General features: G+C 41.6%; 1 protein-coding gene across 3 annotated transcripts in view; it reads right to left on the bottom strand.

Moving 5' to 3' along the window:
- txndc16 (thioredoxin domain containing 16) overlaps nucleotides 1-26302 on the bottom strand; it is a 134211-nt gene that overhangs the window by 60127 nt on the left and 47782 nt on the right. For all 3 annotated transcript variants that reach the window (XM_069917022.1, XM_069917020.1, XM_069917021.1), the window contains exons 13-14: nucleotides 20814-20873; nucleotides 8783-8951 (exon numbers count right to left, since the gene is read on the bottom strand). In XM_069917022.1, coding sequence (XP_069773123.1) covers nucleotides 8783-8951; nucleotides 20814-20873 — 229 coding nt within the window. The remainder of the gene's footprint in view (nucleotides 1-8782; nucleotides 8952-20813; nucleotides 20874-26302) is intronic.

Below are 26302 nucleotides of genomic sequence, written 5' to 3'. Positions count from 1 at the left end.
ATTAAGACTGAAAGTCATGCATTAACTTTATGATAGGTTGCCCAACAATGATTTCAAAATGAACAAAGAATATTTAATGCTTCCTACTTATATTTCTTCCTCATGCAACAGTGAATGGTTGGGACATGAAAATGCATAAATGGAAGATTTTTTTCCCCATTTCTAGAATTCCTTCCAGCTCTTTCCTTCTTAGCAATCTCAAATATCGGAGCATGGCCATGCTAAGGAGCTGAGCAGATGTGCTTTGAAAGAGCTCTCCACAAAAAGTATTAAAAAGACATTTAGAAAGCTCAAAACCAGAATTTTAGTGTCAAAAATTGATTAAAATTGGTGATAAGACCAAGGCAACCAAAAACAAAAACTGAAGAAGCCACAGCTCAGCCAGGAGCATCAAGTGGAACCCCGATGAGGAGCAATTCAGGAGGGGCCTTGGGACCGGCTGAACCCAGCAGAGCTGGGGGTGGGGGGTGGGGGGGGGGAAGAAAGAGGGGGGTCATCCCAAGATATAAACAACATCCTGAACAAGATGAAGATTCTATACACCATTTCACGAGTGTGGAATCAGCAATGAGAGGCATGTCAGAAAAGGTAATGGAAATCAAAGAAGTTGTGGAAGGCTTAATGGAACAAATGACTCATTTGGAGGCCAAGCTGGATAAAAAAAAAAGACAAGTTAAAGGCAATGGAAGAAAATGCAAAAACATGGGATACAGATGGACAAGATCGATCATATGGAAAAATTTCAGCAGAAAGAAGAGGGAAAGACCTGGTGAGCTTCTTTGAAGCATGGATCCTACAAATGCTGGAACAAAATGCTGGGGCTGCTGCTATTTACAATTTATATTAAAGATTTGGATTGTGGACTAAATAGTTTTGTGGCCATATTTGCAGATGACACCAAGATAGGTGGCGGAGCAGGAACTGTTGAAGAAACTGTAAAATTGCAGAGGGGTCTAGACAGATTGGGAGATTGTACTTCATCTGCCATATATTTGCCCCATGTTGAAAAGTGTTAGGATCTATATTTTGGCAGAGTACTATTTGGATGGGGAAAAAATTCAATCCTCGGAGGTGCAAAGAGACCTGGGCATCCTTGTGCAGAGTAATCTAAAAGTTAATGCCCAGGTAGGACTATTAGTGAAGAAGGCAAATGCTATGCTCCCATTAATTTCACGAGGAATTGTGTTTGAGTAGAGAGGTGTTAATAAGGCCCTAGGGAGAACTGGTGAGACTCCATTTAGAGTACTGTGTACAGTTTTGGGCCCAGCTTAGAAAAGATGTGATGTTGTTGGAAAGGGCGCAGAGGAGATTTACCAGGATGATTCCTGGAATGCAGGGGCTGGAGTATGGGGAATGTTTGGCAGCTCTAGGATTGTACTCATTGAAGTATAGGAGAGTGAGGGGGAAATTTCATAAAGACATTTCAAATATTGAAAGGTTTTGACAGAGTGAATGTGGATGTTTCCCTTGATGGGTGAGTCAAGCACAAGGGGTCATAGTCTTAAAATTAGAAGTTATCCAATTAAAACAGAGAGGAAGAAGAACTTATATAGTCAGAGAGCCGTGGATGTGTGGAACTCACTGCTGCAAAAAGCAGGTGAGGCCAGATCACTGAGAGTATTTAAACAGGAAATGGTTAAGTATCTCATTAGTAAGGGTATCAAGGGATATGGGGAAAAGGCTGGTAATTGGAACTAGGGACAAGTTTAGTTTAGCTTAGTGCATAGTCATGGAACAGATCCTTGTGGCCTGCTTCTGTTCCTTTATCTTGTGAAAACAAGTTAAATGCAAAGCTACAAATTGAAAGCGCTCACCGGACACTTGGATCCAGAAGAACCAGCAAACAGCAACAACAACCAGTCCTGGTAAGACTTGTAAGTTACCAGGAGAAAGATGGAGCTTATGAATATTTTCAAAAATAATGGCCCATTAGTGGACAATGCAAAAGTAATGTTTTTTCCAAGACTTTAGCCTTGCCTTGGTCAAACAAAAAAAGGAATTTGATGAGGTAAAGAGGCAACTGTGATCTAAAAACTTTAAACATTCAATGGTTTACCCAGCAACATTGAGGGCGGATGTCTCAGAAGGTAATGATGAATTTTCAAGAATAAAGAAGAGGAAGAATTTTTAACAAAGTTATGAAAAGATTAAAGTCACCAGCAGTATGGAGGCAATTAAATCCCACAGAGAGACTATTCTTTTTACTCCAGGATGCATGACTCGCATACAAGGATTGACTTATTTTTAAATGTCTGCCCAGTTTAAAAAGTAGAGTGATAAAAACAGAATATCTAGCGAGGTTTCTATCAAACCATTCTCCATTAATATTAACTATCTTTTCTTCTTTTTTTCTTTGGCTTGGCTTCGCGGACGAAGATTTATGGAGGGGGTAAAAAGTCCACGTCAGCTGCAGGCTCGTTTGTGGCTGACCAGTCCGATGCGGGACAGGCAGACACGATTGCAGCGGTTGCAAGGGAAAATTGGTTGGTTGGGGTTGGGTGTTGGGTTTTTCCTCCTTTGCCTTTTGTCAGTGAGGTGGGTTCTGCGGTCTTCTTCAAAGGAGGCTGCTGCCCGCCAAACTGTGAGGCGCCAAGATGCACGGTTTGAGGCGTTATCAGCCCACTGGCGGTGGTCAATGTGGCATATCAACAATGAAAAAGCAAGAGAATATATACCGATGGCATCTCAATACTACATTGCTTAAAAGAGCAGACTTCTGCAAATTTATAAAGAGACAGATAGAAATATTTTGTGAAACAAATCTGCTACAAAATAAATATGGATAAAAGAGAGTTAATGCCATTAACAAATTTTGAATATGAAAGATGTCAAAAAGGAAGTAAATTTAAATGCAATAAGTGTAGAATAAAATATCTTGGAATAGCAACCGACAATACCTTGCAAAATCTATACGAACTAAATTATGTTCCTTTTCTTGGGAAGAGACCTACAGAAATGGAGAGACTTACTGATTACTTTGGTGGGAAGGGTTAACTGCATCAAAATGAAAGTGTTGCCAAGACTGCAAAACTTTCCCACCCCCATTGCTGCCTATTCCATTACCTACATTTTTTTAAGCTACTAAACACCAGTTCCTATGGAATAATAAGGTACCAAGAATTGCAATGGAAAAACTCATATGGGAGGACTTAGACTTGCAGATTTAAAAAAATATTACCTAGCTGCACAGGGTAGATTTCTCGTAGGCCTCTTCACTGAAGACAACCCCCTGTCTTGGGTTCAAATGGGAATGTACTCAATGGAGGAGGGGGAAGCAAAGGACTTTGTCTACAAATGGAGTTTCAAGTCTCTATAGAAAAAGACGGATAACCCCATTTTAATACATATGATTAGAAATGAATGAATGTATAGGAAAAAAAAATAGGGATACCAATAAAAAAGCCAGGGTTCCAGAGACCAAGAGAAAGATGGGAGTTGGACTTGGGTGTGGTGATTTCAGAAAGAAGCTGCTCAGATTGGTGTAAGGACAGCATGACATTAATTATAAATGCAAGATGTGGACTGGCTCAGTATAAACTTTTTACACCAATTATATCTTACCCCACAAAGGTTACACAGATCAAAAGCTGAAATTTCAGAGATGTGTTTCAGATGTGGGACTGAGACAGGATCTTTTCTACATGCCACATGGTCATACGTGAAAGTGAGGCCAATTTGGCATGAAATCGCAGAAAAAATTAACCAGGATAACAGGAGGGCTTTCACATGTGACCCAGAGCTAATATCTATTAGGTAATTTCATGGAAATTGATCAAATATCAAATCTGATTTATAAAAATAACACTGGTAACAGCAAAAAAAAGTATCGTGATTACTTGGAAGTCCATCTCCCCTCTACTTATAGCACGATGGACTGCGGAAATGAACAGCTGTATACCTATGGGGAAAAAAATCACAAATATGACTCTTTTTTAAAGATCTGGCAGCCATACCTGGACCACATAGGGGCCCAGATTTAGTAAAAGGAAAAAAAGTTATAAAAGTAACTATTATATATACAAAAATGTAGTTTCCCCAATTGTACTTTATATACATAAAATATATACAAATTCTGATGGTGAATGGATCTCTATGTATGGAAGGGGGAAAGAAAGGGAAGGAGGGAGGGAGTGTTTTGTTTTTGTTATCTTTGTAAGAAAATTTTTAATATATTGTATATTTAAAATGTTACTATGTATATTTTTAACAAAAAACAATCTCAAATATTTTGCCTTTCAGAGTTAGCTTTAAACCTGATATGTGGCTTGGTGAACCATAGGATGTTTTAGTTTTTTCACCTTTTGAACTCATTGTTCCTGTTTTCAGTGACTACCAGTAAGCAGAAATACACCGTGTCCCCATTTTCCAGGACTGGCTTTATACCCAATCATCAGCTGGTTCATACTGGTGTTCGTACTGTAGTTTAACCCATGGACCCAGTCCTTTATTAAGAAAGGTTGAAAATAGTCAGAGTCCAAGGAGTTAAAGATGCCTTTGAAATGCAAATTATCATTAAATTATTTCCTAAGCCATGAAAAAGCACATTTCACATTTTGGCCATTAGATGCAAATGAAAGTGACAGCTAAGTGCTTCACAAATGATGAATATTCAGTTAATGGTCACTTTTGAATTCCTGAGTGGTTCTGCACTTCCAAATGAAGTCTTAAAAGACTGTCCTCCAAATAGAAACATCAGCAACTAAGCCACTAAGTACAATTCCTGTTAATATGTGGTTTTCTCAAATTACAATCTTAGCAATCACCAGGCCCACCTATCAAAAAATATCAATTATCTCGGAAGTGAAAAGTGTCCCTGAAAAAGCTCTGAAATGGTATTATGTGAGACTGTTAAAATCATTTCCTGGATAACATGGAATTGATGCAAAATCATTTAGGCAATATTTATTGGATACTGTTAAATTTACCTCCCATTTCCCAATGGTAGATCCATGCAAAAAAAAAGAATATTTAGTGTGATTTAGTGATGAAAATGCCCATTGCCAATCACTTAGAATGCAAAGAACACCATCAGTGGATGTTGGCAGCAGTGAGCATGCCAGAGTTTATGTATATACTGGATTTGGAAACTTAATCTCAAATAGCTGCCCCAATTGTGATCAAACAAACTCTTAATATTAGGTGAGAACAAGATCAGGTCTTCCCCCACCATGATAGGCACATAGAAATCCAATACAAAGTCAATCTACCTGCTAAAGAGAAAAACAATGAGAAAACACTACGACATTGCTAACACAAGATAAAAACTGACAGGGAGTAGAGGGACACTGCCACAGGAGGTTATAGTTAATACAGGAACTTCTGAATCAAAAAATAACCAGCTTTCAATCAATTTCCATGGAACAACTTGATAATTACAAGCAGAGATTGGTTATGAAATCACATGGTGCAAATGTATAAACAAAAAACCCCACTCTCTATTGGTGCAGCAGCTGTTCTGTTACAAAACAGGGAACTACATGACACAAATGGTGTGGAAAATGATCATCCTACTTATACAATGGTTGGTTCCTCAATACATATTTAAATATATTCATTCAATATTGGAAAAACGCATTTTAATTTTGTGAAATGTTTGGAAAATTTGGTTACAAATTTATAGATAATATATTTTATGTGATTATATATATGTATGTGGCTCTAAAGGTTGTTGTAGCTGAAGGGTGGTAGTGGGGACGAGCTCTCACTGCTGTACAAATGCTCTTCATGGAGTGTGACTCAAATGGCCTCTGACAAGTCTAACTCCTGGCCTTCACTTGTGGCATAGTCCTTATGTCCAGCGAAGCTGTTCTCACTAACAGGGGAAAGAGCAAAAGTGGGCCATTGGTGCCTTGAAACCAGTTTCTCTGGGCATTTGGGGCTTGTTAACCACGGATAGTAACTCATCTAGGAGAGGGAAAACTCCAATTTCAAACCTCCACTGCCTTGTGGCTATTCCCACTCATGGGAAAGGCTTTGGTAGTAAACCACGAGGAAAGAAAAAATCAGGAGTATGAATTCCAAAAGCACCAGCTCAGCAACTCCTGTGATGCTACTGGCACCAAACTGTATCGACTTTCACCATTCCTTTGGACCTGTCATTAGCTTAGAGGGGTGGGGGTGGGGGGGTCCTACTGGATGGGCAATGGATCTCTCTACCAACTCTGCGCTGACTTATGCCCTGGAGAGGCCACTCTACAGTGATTACTAGAAGCATAATACCCATGGTCAAACACAACAAAGGCCAAAGAATATGTGTATTTGGAGGAGTGGTGCCAAAGGCTGTAAACATGGCTCCTGTATCACATAACTATCAGTATCACTGATCTAAGATATAAATAGTGTTAGCAGAAGAGCAGTTTTTTTGTGAAAATGGAGTCGGAAACAAATAATTATTTTGGAAAGCAGCACAGAAATGTAACTAAGAAAAACAACAAAATAAATCGGGGTATTCAAGCATAAGAACACATTACAGTTCACTTCTTTATTTGTTCCACTCATTGAAACCCTTACTTACAGTCTGTAGAGCATAAGCCAAAATTAATTGAAAGCAGTTCAATTATTTGGCAGAAAATAAATGTTGTGTTTGTCTTTAAGGAAGTCAACGTATAAAACTTTCCAGTAATACTAGAAAAGCACAGGACTAGACAGAATGAGGAGTTTTAAGAATTCAAAATCAACAATTTAGTATTGAAAAAGTTAAGTAGACTAAAAGGTAAATAATCCCAGAACCTGATGACCTTCAACCAAGGTTTTTGAAGGAAGTGACTATGCACATAGTAAATGGATATCATTATCCAAAATTCCAGAAAGATTCCCACAGATTGGAAAAATTGCAAATTTTGGGGCAAAACTGCACATTATTTATATTCAATTGTGTAAAATATTAGTGAAAGGAAAAAGCGAGAACCCAAGACCAGATAGCCTGAGTTCAGTGTAGGGCAAATAATAGAATCTATTCTAAAAAAAAACCCAGGAGATCCTATGAAAATAGCAAATAAAGTTAGGTAGTCAATAAGAATAAATTAAAGGAGTCAGCACTTTAATGTTGTAATTTGAAGAAACAACAAGGATGTGATGCGTTTTTATTTTCATAAGGCCGGCCACACAAGGAATTATTGAACATAATTGCACCACATGACAACATACTGGCCTGAATGATCAGCTAAAGGAGAGAAAACAGAAAGTAGGAATAAATTTTCAGATTGAAAAGATATAGCTAATGAACTGTTGCAAGGTTCATTGATGGTGCCTCAACTGTCCACAATCATTATCAAAAAATTGGATGAATAGATCAGGAGTAAAAGATCAAAGTTTGTTGATGATGAAAAGCTGAGTAGCAGTTGGAATATATAGGCGTACAGAAAAATTCAAAGATTATAGACAGGATAAGTGAATGGGCAGGGGAACAGCAGAAAGAATATTGGTGTGAAAATGTGAAGTCACACATTTTGTTTAAAAGGAAATAATTTCTAAATAGTAATAGATTGAAAACTGTTTGTGATAACATTGATCAAGGCGTACCTCTAAACAAATTGTTGTAACTTTACACGTTCAAAAAGCAAATAAGGACATTGGTATTTGACCTTGGTTGCATAAGGATTTGAGTACAAGAGTTGAAGCAACTTGGTCTAATGATAGAGTTTTGAACTCGTATTCTAAACGAGCAACAAAGGTTCACCAGATTGATTCTCGAGATGGGAGCATCGTTTTTATGAGGAAGGGTTAACCAGATTTGTTAAGATTCCCTTAGCTTATCTGAATGAAAGATAAGGTCATTGAAAAATGCAAAATTTCCACAGGAAGTGACAAGATAGATGCAGAGTTTGTTTTCCTCACTGCATGGTCTCAAACCAGGGTCACAATCTCAAAATAAGGGATTGGTCATTCAAGGCAGATGAGAATTTTCAGCATTCTCTAACCAAGAGAACTGTGGAAGCTTAAATTATTAAGTACATTTAAGATGGGGATAGATTGTACTTTAGATGCTGTAGAAACGAAACCAATGAACATAGGAACAACAGCGGAAAGTGGAGCAGACATGAACAACTGAACAGCTTATTCATACATCTGCTCCTTAAGCTCTTATTCAACACTGTGTGGATATGTTGCTGTTATGTTTCCAGTAATTTAGGTATTAAATTAAATTAGGCAGAGGTGACAAATTCAAATTATTTTGCTGCACCACAGTGTGGAACAGTTGAGGTCAATCCACAGGACCAGAAGAGTGGCAGAGAGGTTCATTGGAGCTTCCCTCATGCCGCCCCCCCTCCCCCACCATCGATGAGGTCTACCAGGATTGTTGACTGAAGATGGCGTGCAAAATCATTGGGACTACCTTCCACCCTGCACACAGCATCTTTAAGCTGCTCCTGTCAGATAAGAGACACTGGAGTATCAGAGCCACCACCACCAGGCTGAGGAACAGCTTCTTCCCACAGGCAATGAGAATGCTGAATGACCAAAGGAACTGCTCACATCTGAGGACTGAGGACTGGAAAATATTGTTTCATCCAGGTTGTATTTGTGCAATCAGATGACAAACTAAACTTGACTTATTTAATAAATTTAAAAGGTTGGTGATCTGCAGGTAGTTTATCATGATCATGAGGCCTGATTATTTTTTATTAAAACTCAACTGGTCCACAAATACTTCTCAGGGCACAAACTCTTATACTTTCTGGTTAGGAAGACCAAAAAGATACTTCTAGAAACTTAACAAAAATAGTTTCTCAGTATTATTCACATATCAAGAACAAATAGAAAATTGTATGAGTTTACTCACAACATTATGAACTTCAACAAACTTTGCACTCCCAACATCCCACTGTAGAATAAAGGCTTCTCTCCTGGACTGTACATTTTTACTACTGGCAACTGCGTGGCATTCTCAGTTGAGCAGACATCTGGCCAATCTCCACAGTTAACCCGAGCCAGTAAAAGGTCCTTTAGGTCTGTACAACAAAATCATTAAAACTATTTTATTGCATTCAACTTTAAATTAAGATATCCTTTGACAAATGGGGATTTGGACTCTGGTTATTAAATTGGAAGTACATGTATGTAATTCTACAAAATTATCACAATTCTGGTTAATCCCAAATCTATTATATTTGATATAGTAAATAATCAAAGAGCCTTCTATTTTCAACTGCACTAAACCAAATATCAAGTTTTCTCCAATGTTGGTGGAAGAAGTAGGCAATGGAAGAAGAGTTTGGCATCATGGCAAGGCCAGAACTCTGTTGGCAAAGAGAGATGAAGGCGAGGCCTCTACTGAGAGCAGAACAAAACGTCTCTGAGAGGGGAAGGTTGGAGCAGGCAAGGGTTGGAGTGGGGGTGTCAGTTAGGTGGAGGATATTGTGGGGGGGGGGGAAGGTTAGGAAGGACAGACATTTGGGAGGGTAGAAGGGGTAGCTGGAGAGTTTGGGTGGGGGGGGGGCATCAGAGGGGGAGTCCGAGGGGGAAAGGTAGAGGGTTTGGGGAGTTTGGGGAAGATCTTGTTATCATATTACCTTGGAGGCATTGGGTGTCATGGGATTGTGGGAGAGAAAAGCAGATCATGAGAGAAAAGGGAAAGAGGAGCTATTCAGAATAGTGATAAAGCAGGGAGTGAAAATGGTGGGATGGAAAGATGGAACAAGGAAATCAGTGATTGATGGGGAAGGAAAAGAGGAAGTGACAACTGTCAACTGCATATCACTGGGAAAGAGGGAGGTGGTTATTTTGGGATGGTTGTCAATCTAGATGGAAGAGGAACAAGAAGGGGATTTTGGTGAAACAAGGTGAAAGGAAAATTCACAACAATGTATGGGGGATTTGGAGAGAATAGTCGGGCAAGAGTAGGAAAGGAGAAGCAACATCCACCTCTCAGCAGGGACTGGGACACAGCTGGTGGCTAAGTTGCAAGGTTTTCCTACATTAAGGAATTTAAACCATGTCAAAGATGACATTACATTTTTATTTTCTTTCTCATTCCTGCTGCTTCTTCATAACTATGTGGCCTAAGACCTTTCATAGTGATGTCTCCCTTGGGGCTTCCATCACTTTTTTGCCACAAACTATTTTGAAACCCATTTAGTTTCCAGTGTTCAACTTTTCTTTGGAAATGCCTTGGCATCACATAGATTGCAACACCATCTGCTGCTGCGATATCTTTATTATTCTGCACACTTAGCAATCAACAAATAGAAAGGGGAGATGCAGGCTGCAAGTCGTACAGAAAAGAATCTGGAATCTGTGAAGGCACAGACTTGAAATGGCATCTGGCAGGAAGTTGTCAAATTCATTCCTTGTCATTGGCAGGATGCAAAGAATTGTTCAAAATATTTGTAATACACCTGTTACTGTTTTTTCACTCTTGTAGTCATTTATAAAGGCCCAACATTAAAGCTTTCAAGAATATGTTGCAGTCAAATTCATTTGACTTAATTCAAATGTTATCAGCTAACTCAACAGATGTTGATAATAGTAAAAATGCCACTATTCAACTTGAGGCAATTAAGCTTTGCTAATGGCAGCTAATGAGACTTAAAAGGCAGCTGTTTATGATATATAATGCATGAGTGAAATGTTCTACATTGATTATGGAGACAATTTTCATAAATCACGTTGATGGAGTACCAATCACTAAATATTTTATTATACGAGCTATGGCACTGCATTTGGTGTGAAAGGATAGAATATTGTGTTAAATGAGGAAATTATTCCTCACAACTCAATGTTTTTATTGAACAATGGTGGATCAGAAGTCAGAAAACAAGGATATGATTTTTGGTAGCAATTCAGGTAGTTCTAAAGATTGGTTGTCTATTCTTAGGGGGCAGCACAGCTTGTGTAGCTGTTAGTGCAATGCTGTGACAGTGCCAGCGACCTAGATTCAAATCCTGTGCTGTGAGGAGTTTGTATGTTCTCCCAGAGTCTGCCTGGGTTTACTCCAAATGCTCCAGTTTTTTCCAACCCTTCAAAGTGTACCGACTGGGCTTGGGGTTCATTGGGGTATTGGGCCAAAAGGCTTGTTATTATGCTGTATGTCTAAATTAAATTAAACAATCATCAATATTACAGTATTTTAAAAGAGTTCACTGTTATGCCCAATATAATTATTTAAATCATCCATTGCAAATATTTAGAAAAGTTAACAGATTTTAACAATCAAAATTATCAGTACTAAATTATATTCAATTCATACAAGTTTTAATAGCTTATCACCTTGTGAATAATTTAGTGTTAAAACGATGAATGCAACAATGCATTGAACTAGTGTCCAACTCGTCTATCCAGGTAATCTTTGAGTTAAAAGTGGCTCTAGATTTTGGTTGAATTGGATTGGGCAGAAATGTTTTTTTTAATAAACGAGTCCCTTCAGGATTTTTCTGAAATTAGTTACTGGTAATCCAAACGGTTCAGTCTTGTCATTTATTTGCACTTTGTAATTTATGATGGCTGATAGAGTGGTAGGAAGGTTGTCCCCAAGAGGTGAAGGATGATTAGTCTTGAAAGAAATTGGTACATCTATCCAGGTGCTGTGAAACATTGCTGCTTAAGCCTTCCAATATTGGATCATGCAGGCTGGATGTCCATTATTGGACAGTGTTGTTGGTGAAGATTCGGTCAGATCAAATCGAGTATCAAAAAAAATTAAAACACCAGAGTACTCAAGCTTCAGTTTAGATTACGTGGATTTTAATCTTGTATTAGCTGTACATTTCTGAGCCCATGATCCTATGAACAGCAAATTCCTAGAGAACAAATAATTAATTTTGTTTCCATTTCCAAATATGGCAAAATTCATAATCTATCTTGATGTGTTTGAATGTTCTGCTCTATTACTTCCTAACTGACCAGCAAAACCCAATTTAAAATGCCAAACTAATTTAACAGCATTAATCCCACTCTACTGATATTAGTCCAAACATGCCTATTAACCTCAGCAGATTCTCTGGCCACCAACATACACCAGAGAAAATTCACGGTATAGGCCACACAGAAAGCACCCATGTATCTGAACTGACTGCTGTGTCATGAAGTTTCCATGCTGAATAATCTGCTAAAAAATGTGCATAACCTATTTGTGGCAGCCTCGTTCCAGGAATAACAAAGAATGACACAAGATGACTCTCTCTTTTCAATATAATTAATTTCAAAACACTCAAAACTCAACTGACTCTTTCTTGACATAAGTTGCCCCATTGGCTTCTAAACATGGCTTCCTTTCTCCTGTTCCATATGCAGGCCTAATCCTTCTGTGACATTTCACTTATCACAGGACTTCTGTTCCTCCAACGAACTGAACTTGAAAATCCTGAAGGGCACTATTTAACCAGTCCACCACAACCAGTAGAGTTGCAATTTGTGCTTTGATGACCTTTTACACTTCTTTGGAAATATTCCAAAAAGCTTCCACGGATGCCTGCAATGAATGATTTGTTTTGTGTTGACCCAATGCAGGGTTCAGTGCTGACTGGAGTGGTCCACTCAGGGTGGCGACAGCTCAATGCGGGATCAATGGCCATCTTCATTACCCATAATCTCCCATGCAGCTGGAACCGCTCTGCCAGTGCCAGGAAAATGCAAATTTGTGTGTCGTGTCCGCCCCCCCCCCCCACCACCCTGCTGAGCGCTATTTACGATTCTGGACATACCTGTTTCTTCCATGTAAGGCCGTCCTACTTTGTAGTCCTACAGTTCACTGTCAATTATACAATGTCAAATACAACATGGTGACCACCAAGGCCAGGTCTCATGAGACCTCCTTGACACTGTTTTTGGTGAGCTTGGCACCTAAAAAATTTGCACTGCACCCTTGCCCCAATGGGCAGGAATACACATCTCAGTCTGTCATTACAGTTCTTCATTTTAAAATAGTTATGGAAAAAGAGAAAACCGATCCTCAAGCTAAAGTCTTAAATTAGGAAATGGCCAATTTAAATAGCATTAGACACAAATTCTCAAAAGTTGATAAGGAGAGGTTGTTTGCACATCAAGGGATGTCTAGGAAGAGGGAGGCTTTTAAAAATGAACTAGGAAGAGTTCAAGGATGGCATGCCTCTGTCAGAGTGAAGCGCTAGGCTGACAGGATTAAGGAATCCTGTTTGACAGGGGATATTGAGATTGTGATTAGTAAAAAGGAAATACATGAAAGCAGGGTTCAAGCAAATGCCTTGAGGAGTACAAGGGATGCAGGAGTTCACTTAAGAATGAAATCAAGAGTACAAATAAATAGCATGAGATGACTGACAAACTAAGGCAAGAGAATCTACAAGTATATTAAAAGCAAAGGGGTTAAAAGGGAAAGAATAGGTTCTCTGAAGGATTTGTGTATTTCTCTGTTGACAGCCACAGAAAATGAATAACTATATTTAACATTGAAAAGGTCACAGAAGCTAAGGAATTAAAGGAAATGAATAGTCATGTATTGAAACATATCCACATTACAAAAGAAATACTGGATGCCTTAAAGCGCAGAAAGATAAATACATCCCTAGGGCCTGATCAAGTGTGTCTGAGGACAGCCATTCTTAAAGGGGGCCTGAGAGTCCTCCTAGGGGTTACAGCACATTTAAGTCAAAGCCTTGTTTTCTTCTCATCCCATGTAACATAAATATGTAGTCGGAAGGAGGGAAGTATGGAAGAAACCACAACTTGACTGGTTTACAGAGAAGGGGGGTGCATAAACTTTGTGGAGGGGGGGGAAAGGGGGGCATAGCCAAAAAGAGGTTGAGAATAGCTGTCCTAGGACATTGTGGGTAGCTGGGGAAGAAATTACCTCGGCTCTGACAGAGATATTTGCATAAACTTTAGCCAAGGGTGTAATACCAGAAGACTTTGCCTTAATTTGTAGGTGCTAGGTCCATTAATGTTTGTCGTTATTAACAACTTTGATGACAACTTAATAGGCTTGGTTAGCAGATCTACAACAGGATGTAGATCAACTGGGAAAGTTGGTCAAGATTGAATTTAACTTGGACAAGTGAGTTGTGTGGTGTTTTGAGAAATTAAACTAGAGCAGCACATACACAGTGAAGGATATAGGACTCTGGAGAGTGTTGTAGAAAAGAGAGACATTGAGGTACAGTACATATTTCTCTGAAAATGGCAGCATAGACAGAATGGCGAAGAAAGCATTTGGTATGCTCGTCTTCATTGATCAGGGCACTGACTAGAGGAATTAAGCTTTTATGTACAAGGCATTGGTGAGACCATACTGAGGGTAGTGTGTGCAGTTCAGGTCACCAAACAATAGGAAAGGTGTCTTTAAGATGGAAAGGGTGCAGAAAAGATTCACAAAGATGTTACTGGGACTAGAGGGCATGAGTCACAAGGAGAAGCTGAGACCTCTCTAACTGCAGTGTAGGTTGAAGAGTGACCTTATCTTTCTTTGGCTTGGCTTCGCGGACGAAGATTTATGGAGGGGGTAAAAAGTCCACGTCAGCTGCAGGCTCGTTTGTGGCTGACAAGTCCGATGCGGGACAGGCAGACACGATTGCAGCGGTTGCAAGGGAAAATTGGTTGGTTGGGGTTGGGTGTTGGGTTTTTCCTCCTTTGCCTTTTGTCAGTGAGGTGGGCTCTGCGGTCTTCTTCAAAGGAGGTTGCTGCCCGCCAAACTGTGAGGCGCCAAGATGCACGGTTTGAGGCGTTATCAGCCCATTGGCGGTGGTCAATGTGGCAGGCACCAAGAGATTTCTTTAGGCAGTCCTTGTACCTTTTCTTTGGTGCACCTCTGTCACGGTGGCCAGTGGAGAGCTCGCCATATCACACGATCTTGGGAAGGCGATGGTCCTCCATTCTGGAGACGTGACCCATCCAGCGCAGCTGGATCTTCAGCAGCGTGGACTCGATGCTGTCGACCTCTGCCATCTCGAGTACTTCGACGTTAGGGGTGTAAGCGCTCCAATGGATGTTGAGGATGGAGCGGAGACAACGCTGGTGGAAGCGTTCTAGGAGCCGTAGGTGGTGCCGGTAGAGGACCCATGATTCGGAGCCGAACAGGAGCGTGGGTATGACAACGGCTCTGTATACGCTTATCTTTGTGAGGTTTTTCAGTTGGTTGTTTTTCCAGACTCTTTTGTGTAGTCTTCCAAAGGCGCTATTTGCCTTGGCGAGTCTGTTGTCTATCTCATTGTCGATCCTTGCATCTGATGAAATGGTGCAGCCGAGATAGGTAAACTGGTTGACCGTTTTGAGTTTTGTGTGCCCGATGGAGATGTGGGGGGGCTAGTAGTTATGGTGGGGAGCTGGCTGATGGAGGACCTCAGTTTTCTTCAGGCTGACTTCCAGGCCAAACATTTTGGCAGTTTCCGCAAAGCAGGACGTCAAGCGCTGAAGAGCTGGCTCTGAATGGGCAACTAAAGCGGCATCATCTGCAAAGAGTAGTTCACGGACAAGTTTCTCTTGTGTCTTGGTGTGAGCTTGCAGGCGCCTCAGATTGAAGAGACTGCCATCCGTGCGGTACCGGATGTAAACAGCGTCTTCATTGTTGGGGTCTTTCATGGCTTGGTTCAGCATCATGCTGAAGAAGATTGAAAAGAGGGTTGGTGCGAGAACACAGCCTTGCTTCACGCCATTGTTAATGGAGAAGGGTTCAGAGAGCTCATTTCTGTATCTGACCCGACCTTGTTGGTTTTCGTGCAGTTGGATAATCATGTTGAGGAACTTTGGGGGACATCCGATGCGCTCTAGTATTTGCCAAAGCCCTTTCCTGCTCACGGTGTCGAAGGCTTTGGTGAGGTCAACAAAGGTGATGTAGAGTCCTTTGTTTTGTTCTCTGCACTTTTCTTGGAGCTGTCTGAGGGCAAAGACCATGTCAGTGGTTCCTCTGTTTGCGCGAAAGCCGCACTGTGATTCTGGGAGAATATTCTCGGCGACACTAGGTATTATTCTATTTAGTAGAATCCTAGCGAAGATTTTGCCTGCAATGGAGAGCAACGTGATTCCCCTGTAGTTTGAGCAGTCTGATTTCTCGCCTTTGTTTTTGTACAGGGTGATGATGGTGGCCTCACGAAGATCCTGAGGCAGTTTACCTTGGTCCCAACAAAGCTTGAAAAACTCATGCAGTTTGGCATGCAGAGTTTTGCCGCCAGCCTTCCAGACTTCTGAGGGGATTCCATCCATACCTGCTGCTTTGCCACTTTTCAGTTGTTCGATTGCCTTATATGTCTCATCCAGGGTGGGAACCTCATCCAGCTCTAGCCTTAGGGGCTGTTGAGGGAGCTGGAGCAGGGCGGAATCTTGGACTGAGCGGTTGGCACTGAAAAGAGATTGGAAGTGTTCTGACCATCAGTTGAGGATGGAGATCTTGTCGCTGAGGAGGACTTTGCCGTCTGAGCAGCGCAGCGGGCTTTGGACTTGGGGTGAGGGGCCGTACACAGCCTTTAGAGCCTCGTAGAAACCCCTGAAGTCGCCAATGTCCGCGCTGAGCTGGGTTCGTTTGGCGAGGCTAGTCCACCACTCATTTTGGATCTCCCGGAGTTTGCGCTGAAGATGGCTGCATGCGCGACGGAAGGCTTGTTTCTTCTCTGGACAGGACGGATTTGTAAGGTGAGCCTGGTGGGCAGCTTGCTTCTTTGCCAGCAGCTCCTGGATTTCCTGGCTGTTTTCGTCAAACCAGTCCTTGTTTTTCCTGGAGGAGAAGCCCAGTACCTCTTCAGTGGATTGCAGTATGGTAGTCTTCAACTGATCCCAGAGGGTTTCAGGGGACGGGTCCGTGAGGCGGGTTGCAACGTCGAGCTTTGCTTTGAGGTTTGCCTGGAAGTTTCCTCTCGCTTCGTCTGACTGCAGGTTTCCAACATTGAACCTCTTTCTGGGGGCTTTATTGTTCCTGGGCTTTGGCTTGAAGTGAAGGTTGTGCTTGCAGCGAACCAGCCGGTGGTCAGTGTGGCATTCCGCGCTAGGCATGACCCTGGTGTGGAGCACATCTTGTTTGTCACTTTCTCGCACCAGGATGTAGTCCAGGAGGTGCCAGTGTTTGGATCGGGGATGCATCCAGGTGGTCTTAAGGCTGTCCCTCTGCTGAAAAAGGGTGTTTGTAATGACAAGTCGCTGTTCTGCGCAGAGCTCCAACAGGAGGCGCCCATTGTCGTTGCACTTGCCGACGCCATGCTTGCCCAGGATTCCTGGCCAGGTTTCTGAGTCTTTGCCGACACGAGCGTTGAAGTCGCCCAGGATGACAACCTTGTCGGCTGTAGGGGTACGTTGGATGAGGTTGCGCAGGTCGGTGTAGAACTTGTTCTTTTCTGCTGGTTCCACCTGGAGGGTTGGAGCATAGACACTGATGAGGGTGATGTGACGCTTGTTTTGAAGTGGGAGTCGCATGGACATGATTCAGTCCGAGAGGCCTGTCGGAAGGTTTTCGAGTTTGGAGGCAATGAAGCTCTTGACCATGAAGCCTACACCAGATAGGCGTCGTTCATCCGAAGGCTTGCCAGACCAGTAGAGTGTGTAGCCTGCGCCGCGTTCTTGGAGGCTGCCTACATCTGCCAGGCGGACTTCACTGAGAGCGGCTATGTCGATGTCAAGTCTGAGGAGTTCATGTGCAATGAGGGCAGACCGACGTTCAGGTCGGTGGCTGTCAGCCTTGTCTAGCATGGTTCTGATGTTCCAGCATGCTAGCTTGAGTTTGTGAGCATCTTTTGAGGGGGAGGACGTGGAGGGGGAGGACGTGGAGGGGGAGGACGTGGAGGGGGAGGACGTGGAGGGGGAGGACGTGGACCTGTCCTCGGGCCTGCGCAAAGGAGCTTTTAGGTGGAGTGCAGTGCGCGCAGTACTGGCCCCACCCTTTACACCCTTATAGAGGGGTATAAAATCACAAAGAGCTCAGACATGGTGAATAATCAGTCTTTATTCCCCAAGTTAGGGGAGGATAAAACTCGAGGGGCACAATTAATGTGGTGGTTATCGCCGCGCTGTTACAGTGCTAGCAGGCAAGGGTTTGAATCTAGTGCAGTCCGTAAGGAGTCTGTACGTTCTCCCTGTGTATGCATGGGTTTCCTCCGGGTGCTCCAGATTCTTCCCATCATTCAAAAACTTATCAAGGGTTGGAGGTCAATTGGGCGGCATGGGCCGAAAGGGCCTTTTTGGCCCATTACCGGGCTATGTGTCGACATTTAAAATTTAAGGCGAGAGGATAAAGATTGAAAAGGGACCCAAGTGGAAACTTTCTCAGACAGGATGGTAGCTATGTGGATCAAATTGCCAGAGAAAGTGATTGAGGCAGGATCAACTGCAATGTTCAAAAGACATTTAGATACCAACATGGAGAGGAAAGGTTGGACTCAACATAGGCAAGTGGGAGACAAATAGGTCAGCATAGATAAGATGGACTGAAGAGCCCAGTCCCATGCTTCAAAATTCCATGACTGATATTAAATGTGATGTTTCTTATTTTTCTCATTGAATCAAGTGCAGAGGGTCTGAAGTCAGGGGTTCTGCTGAGAAAAAAAGCAGACACTAGCCCTCTCCTTTTCACTCTGTGAATTGCCTTGTACAGCATCTCCTTTCCCCCAGAACATGGATAGGGTCCCCCAATTCCTAAATTCCCTCAGCAGTCTCCAACTTCAGTGGATCTCCATAATTTCCAAAACCTTCAACCTGATACAATTGCCAGACACAACTTTACCTCTCCGTGCCTTCCAACATTCCCAAGGTACCATTCTGTTCCAGATGCTTAGGTTTGTTTTTCCATCTCCACCAATATTCACAGGGCCCTTTCCTAGTGTTATCACTTTACCTCCTTTTCCGCCATGCGCCACCACAAACACTCTGCCTGGGAGAAGTGGCAAAACAACAAAAAAAGTTCTCTCTGCTCCACCCCCCCTTCTCCTCCCACATCAATTAATGAGCTCTAATCAGATTTCCCCCCCCCACAAGATTATCTGTAAAAGGATACTATATTCTAAATGCAGTCTGATCAAGATATTGAACACACAATATCTGAATTTTACAACAAGTGAGTCAAGATATTAATCCTAATACATTTTAGTTAATTCCCCGCAGCCAACCATAGATTGTCAAATTATTCATGAGGTTCAAATCTAGACCCTGCTGCTTAATAGCATGGAGTTTAAAAACTTGCATTATATTTAAATGGTATGAATTTCTTATATCTAATTGCATTATGTTGCCCAAATTTGCACCGCTACGTCATTTCTCAAATTGTTCCAAGGTCCTGAAGCTTCATCTCATTCCAAATTTCCAGATCATTCTCACCAGCTTCCTCATATTTTATTTAAACGTATTACCCTGTTGAATATCCACACATTGCCTTTTGCCAGTCTAGGAGAATAACCATAGACCTCAGTACACAGGTCTCTCCATCAACTTCAACTTCTTTCTGCATTCAAGTGCAAGGATTATCAAAGACAGCTGTGACACTGCACTCTAATGAGCATTTCCTCATTTACTTCATATTCAAGCTCAACTTCAATTTAGCTGTACTGATAACTAACCATCTTTAGACATGAGGACAGATGCAGAATATTCATGCCTCCACCCATGCAGAGCTTATTGTCCTTGTAATATCCTCAGAACCCATTCTTTTGAAAGTACAGAACCTTCCTGCTTGCATCACATCATTGTCCTCTTACCCAATCTAAATGAAAACTTTCTGTCCACAGTTAAATCTGTTAGCTCTCTTTTTTTTCTCTCTTTTGAACCATCTTATAGTATGAATTTTTTTTTGTTTTAACCCAAGATTATTTTCATCATGGAATTTGTTTGCAAAAATGCATTGTAAAACAGCATTTGTTGTTTTATTTTGCCACCTGTTCTTCTATTGCCATGAGGAAGACTTTTTTTGGTTAAGAATGATTTTGAAAAAAGTCACTTTCATCATTGAAGCGGCCGTCTTTACACCACTTACCTTTGGCCAACTATACACAAATCCTCTATCAATAAGTTCAGCACATTTACAATTTGGACTTTGCAATTTTGGTTTAGCTAATCAAGCAATCTAATATTACAAAGAGTTGTGTCTGATATACAAATATCCATATGCACATTGACAAACTTACAATATTTAAACATATTTCACAAAGGTAAAAATACATAATGGACATTTTGGGCTTGAAGGACTCAAGTCCAAAACAATGTTATGTATTTTACCTTTTCTACATAAAGGACACTGTTTGACCAGCTGAATTTCTCCAGAATTTTGTGTTTTACTTCAACCATGGTGTCTACAGATTTTCATGATTTACTTTAAACATATTTCAACCACTTGAATCTAATTGCCTGAATAGCACCTAATAGCCTAAATAAGTCTGTGGTTGTCTGATCTCAGAAGCTAAGCAGGCAATACTTGGAGGGGAGACCACCTCGGGACACCAGGTGCTGCAGGTTTCTGTGAAGGGTGCTGGACAAAGTGGCGACTCTCTGTCTGCCTTAAAGTTAAAGAATTTAATGTACGTTACATTCCAAATATAGTATTACTGACAATAATGGAACCTTTACTCAAGTACTGTAGAGAATATCATTTAGCTAGGAAGTGTCTCATAGTGAAATAAAAATTCAGAGGTGCTATAATGGTGGAATTTGGTACTGAATACAAGTTCAACACTAGGGCAGTTGAAACTTCAGCCACTTCTGAAAATTTAAGGATGTTGTAATTTTCCATCATCTTGTAAGGAAGCTGGAAGTTCGTATCCAGCTAGTTCTGTGTCACACCTCATCAACACAAGAGAACAGAGAAGGGGAAAGAACATTGTGAAATATTTTCATTATTAATGATCAAGAACTTCAACACCATGCATCACTAACTTCAGCGGTGATGTCACACACCTGATTGCTTGCTGAAAAATAATAAATAATAAAACTATTACCTGCAAGTCTGGTAGAAACTTCCACATATGATTGCAAAAATACCATCGATACAGCATCCCCTACAAATAATAAGATATGTGAATACTATAAATGCAAACATTCTGTACGAATAGACTCTCACTCAGAAGCAGTAATTGAGACAGATGTGACAGACTTATAATGTCTTTCACACTAATTACTTTGTCACCCACCCCTTAAAAAAAACACTGGCACTCACACCCCTCTCGTTTTCCCACACCATCAACCTGCAGCTATCCACTCCTCTCCTCACAAATAAGTCTCATCTCAATCTCTTTCTGTGAAAGGATAAGTCTACCAAATATGCTTAACAAAGGGTTAATGAATTAGGTGAGAAAGCAGTTGTGTGCTGGCATGGTTGGAATGTAGTTGTCTTGTAATGAGTATACAAGTATGGGATATAAAATATATAAATAATAAAGTATATAAGTATGGGATGGATACTTTGTTGCTGAGTTGGGGCTCACAGAATGGAGTTACTGAACACTTTTTTTGTACCCTTTCTCCCACTACCGTTATAAAGGTTTAATAAAGACACTGTTGTACGCTTAATTGGTTTTGCTGTTTGTTTTATTACAGCGTAGATTGACTTTCACACTTCTTCAACAAAAAGAACCATCTCATAGAATCCTATTTCTTTATACTCACAGCAACTATTACCACAAGACAAAGTAGAAGTGGACTGGTGCAGCAGGAAATTTATCACTGAGATCACTCAGGCTGTCTACAGCATATTAACAAGTCCTATAATCAATTTGAGATGCAGTCCTGGCAATCTGATAACCTCTATTTGCAATACAATATGTCATACCAACACTCCTGTTCGGCTCCGAATCATGGGTCCTCTACCGGCATCACCTACGGCTCCTAGAACGCTTCCACCAGCGTTGTCTCCGCTCCATCCTCAACATTTATTGGAGCGCTTTCATCCCTAACGTCGAAGTACTCGAGATGGCAGAGGTCGACAGCATCGATTCCACGCTGCTGAAGATCCAGCTGCGCTGGGTGGGTCACGTCTCCAGAATGGAGGACCATCGCCTTCCCAAGATCGTGTTATATGGCGAGCTCTCCACTGGCCACCGTGACAGAGGTGCACCAAAGAAAAGGTACAAGGACTGTCTAAAGAAATCTCTTGGTGCCTGCCACATTGACCACCGCCAGTGGGCTGATATCGCCTCAAACCGTGCATTTTGGCGCCTCACAGTTCGGCGGGCAGCAACCTCCTTTGAAGAAGACCGCAGAGCCCACCTCACTGACAAAAGACAAAGGAGGAAAAACCCAACACCCAACCCCAACCAACCAATTTTTCCCTGCAACCGCTGCAACCGTGTCTGCCTGTCCCGCATCGGACTTGTCAGCCACCAACGAGCCTGCAGCTGACGTGGACATTTACCCCCTCCATAAATCTTCGTCCGCGAAGCCAAGCCAAAGAAAAGACAATATGCTAGAAAGAGAACATGAACGCTTAGAACAAGAGGTCACAGTTGACTTTGGCCACAACTCTCCTTATTTTAAAATAAAATACAGTCAGTCTCATGCATTAAGAGTTTAAAATCAATTTAAAAAAATCATTTGATTTATTCTCAAACCCAAGACTAACATAGATCCCAGTGAATCAAAGGATTTATTTACATTGCTTGATTTCTGGGTGAGGGCATCCTACCAAGAGATTCACACCAAAGTAGACAAACATTTGGAAACCGGGAAGAATCCGACTACCATCTTTAAGGCAAGACAGATTTAAAGAAAATTCCAAACAGTTCCGTGGACCTTTGTGCACTTTCTAAACCAGGTTTCACACCAGACCAGATGTATTCCTCAAAATAAAGTACTGTCAGGGAACATTCCAAAAGTGTCACTCAGGTATATGTTTGGGACCTGCTGCAAGCTTAGTAATTACGTGTACAAAGATTGTCTATCACTAACACTACAGTGCAAACTGATGTAAAAAGAATAATCAGGTCCAAAAATGCCTCAGAATAATTTCAGTTTTTACTTTGACATTTATTCATAGATCCTAATATCTTTGCAGCTCATGTACAGTTTGCCAATTCATGAGTCAACAGATCACGACTGATGTCATTAGCCAGCATCTGGGAAATTCACTGCATTTTTGCAAATTTTAAAAAACAAGAAAGCAGCGGTTTTCTGCTGTAAGATTGTTGCATATATTTTTGTTATTCTTCCCTCAGAGTTTTAAGGTATAAACGCAGAGCCCAATGCGTCAGCAAATTAGATCAGATGGAGATTAATTGTAGTTAAGTGAAGGGGTAGAGTGGGAAAGAAGGAAAATTAGTTTGAAAAGCAATCCAATTGTTCAAAAATGAAGTTAATTTTGTATTAGACGACACAAGTCTAATAACGTCAAAAGAAATAATAATGTAGTCACTTGTAAGTGTGGAGAAGTTGGAAGATGCCTTGTAGTGTGGATTGTGGAGGTCTATATGGGCCCCTCCATCTGGAACCTGGTAGGAATATGGATTGTGGAGGATCATGTGACCTCTCCTTCTGGAACTTAGTCAGAAGTCGCATCTCCTGCCATTCAAGGTTGTACTCTTCCCATCCATAAGGGTACACCTGGCCATTGGCCCCTTTTATCACATAGTGATTACCAGGGCCGGACCCTCTATCTTACAGTACTATAAAGTCCACCACGTGCAGTAGCTCAGCTTCTTTTGCTCTTCTTCTGTGGACAAGGCTGGAGGAGTCACTAGTCAGGGTGCATTCCAAAGGGATTGGGGCTATTGTATACTGCTGTAGTTGCTGATAGCATCTGAGCCGTGCCCATGTTAGACAAGCGTATTGTAATCCGTGGTTGTGGTAAATCTGTATAAACCGTTGCTAGCATCGACAGTATTAAGTCTGATGTGACAAGGTTGTACTGTGCTTGCGAGAGTGCAAATAGTTACTGGTATAGGTAGTGTTAAGTCTGATGTGTCTGGCTGCACTGTGTTGTGTGATTGAGAATACTCAAATGCATTATCCCTGTTGCAATGCCCTTATGTGTGCTTCAATAAAGACCATTTCTGCATTCAGCCTGTGTCCAGACCTGCTATTCTTTGAACCCACCAAAGTTTTCCTTTCCACACAACATATCTGCTTCTGGATTAACTCATTTGTTTATTTATAAAGATTAAGATCCATGTACCCAAGGTTTATATTACATTTAATGGCTTATTAATCATAACACTGGTATCTTCTGTTCCTTCCAGAACCATGGAATCTTCTTTATTTGGCTTGGCTTCGCGGATGAAGATTTATGGAGGGGGTAAAAAGTCCACGTCAGCTGCAGGCTCGTTTGTGGCTGACAAGTCCGATGCGGGACAGGCAGACACGGTTGCAGCGGCTGCAGGGGAAAATTGGTTGGTTGGGGTTGGGTGTTGGGTTTTTCCTCCTTTGCCTTTTGTCAGTGAGGTGGGCTCTGCGGTCTTCTTCAAAGGAGGTTGCTGCCCGCCAAACTGTGAGGCGCCAAGATGCACGGTTTGAGGCTATATCAGCCCAGGGCGGTGGTCAATGAGTCAGGCACCAAGAGATTTCTTTAGGCAGTCCTTGTACCTTTTCTTTGGTGCACCTTTGTCACGGTGGCCAGTGGAGAGCTCGCCATATAACACGATCTTGGGAAGGCGATGGTCCTCCATTCTGGAGACGTGACCCACCCAGCGCAGCTGGATCTTCAGCAGCGTGGACTCGATGCTGTCGACCTCTGCCATCTCGAGTACTTCGACGTTAGGGATGAAAGCGCTCCAATGGATGTTGAGGATGGAGCGGAGACAACGCTGGTGGAAGCATTCTAGGAGCCGTAGGTGATGCCGGTAGAGGACCCATGATTCGGAGCCGAACAGGAGTGTGGGTATGACAACGGCTCTGTATACGCTTATCTTTGTGAGGTTTTTCAGTTGGTTGTTTCTCCAGACTCTTTTGTGTAGTCTCCCAAAGGCGCTATTTGCCTTGGCGAGTCTGCTGTCTATCTCATTGTCGATCCTTGCATCTGATGAAATGGTGCAGCCGAGATAGGTAAACTGGTTGACCGTTTTGAGTTTTGTGTGCCCGATGGAGATGTGGGGAGGCTGGTAGTCATGGTGGGGAGCTGGCTGATGGAGGTCCTCAGTTTTCTTCATGCTGACTTCCAGGCCAAACATTTTGGCAGTTTCCGCAAAACAGGACATCAAGCGCTGAAGAGCTGGCTCTGAATGGGCAACTAAAGCGGCATCGTCTGCAAAGAGTAGTTCACGGACAAGTTTCTCTTGTGTCTTGGTGATATATAAGAAAGAAAAAAAATGGTAGAGCCCAAAAGGGATTAAAGGGTTATAAAAGGCAGATGCTATGGACTAGTATCGCTAAAAAATAAGGGTGTGATCATAGCCAGTATTTAAAAAAAGGAACAGGAAGGGAAAGAAAAAGAACAAAAATTCATGCTCAAAAAGGGAATGGCATGGCATGAAAACATCTTGAAAATGTACATGCAATCAAATTTTCCAAGAAACCTTAAGGAAACCTAAATTTTTGATAAAACAGGCATAGATGTTACAAAAAAAAAACCTAACTTTTCCGTCCAATAGCTTTTCAGAAAAAGTGAAAGAAAAATTGTTATACAGCCTTGTGAAATTGACATAGGGTCAATGAGATTAGAGAGTTAAATGTGTGGCTCAAAGATTGTTGCAAGAGAAGTGGGCGTGAATTTGTGGGACATTAACACCAGTATTGGGGAAGGAGGGAGTTGTTCTGATGAGATGGGCTCCACCTGAATCAGTCTGGAACCAGGGTTGTGGCAAATCACATAACTAGGGCTGTGAATAGGGCTACAAACAGGGCCAGATTAACGTAGTGTTAAGGGCCCAGAGGACCCCAAAATGCAGCAGCAATAGAAATTTACCAAGACAAATGGTTATTTAAACAAGAGTTACTTTTAATTATCTTTAAACATGAAAACAGGATCAAACTTTAAATTATTACTATTAACTTAACTCAATCTAGCTTAACCCCCTTCTAATTCTAAGCGCACATGTATGTAATGTGTTCAGGAAAGTTCTTTGATTCACAGTCCAATCTCACTTCTCATTCCTACAAGTTCACCGGTATCAGGCAATTCTTATTCTGTACATAGAATTTAACATTAATGAATTTTCACCAGGCTCTGGTGCTTAAAGGTACATGGTTACCATTCAGGAAGGTTTCAGAGAGAGATTCATTGCTTGTTGGACACACACAAACTGATTTACTTCTATCATTCACTTCTGTGTATTGCCGAAGAATCTTGCCCCATTATGGGTTTTCCAAATGATAATCTCTTCTTCCAGGTCATCACAGAGTTCCTCTTGTTTCCCTCATTTCAGGAGAAACATTCTCGCCTGCTATTTCCTCTTGTAAAGACCACAATGGTTTTCACCAGGCTGAACTCAAAACTCACAACCCGTCTTCAAAATGTCATGTTTCAGCTTGTCATTTTCAAGTCTCAAAAGCCACTGCAAAA

The sequence above is a fragment of the Narcine bancroftii genome, chromosome 2 (assembly GCF_036971445.1).
Source record: "Narcine bancroftii isolate sNarBan1 chromosome 2, sNarBan1.hap1, whole genome shotgun sequence".
Taxonomy (NCBI): Eukaryota; Metazoa; Chordata; class Chondrichthyes; order Torpediniformes; family Narcinidae; genus Narcine; species Narcine bancroftii.
The sequence above is the reverse complement of the archived record's forward strand: the minus strand, read 5'-3'. Positions and strand labels throughout refer to the sequence as shown.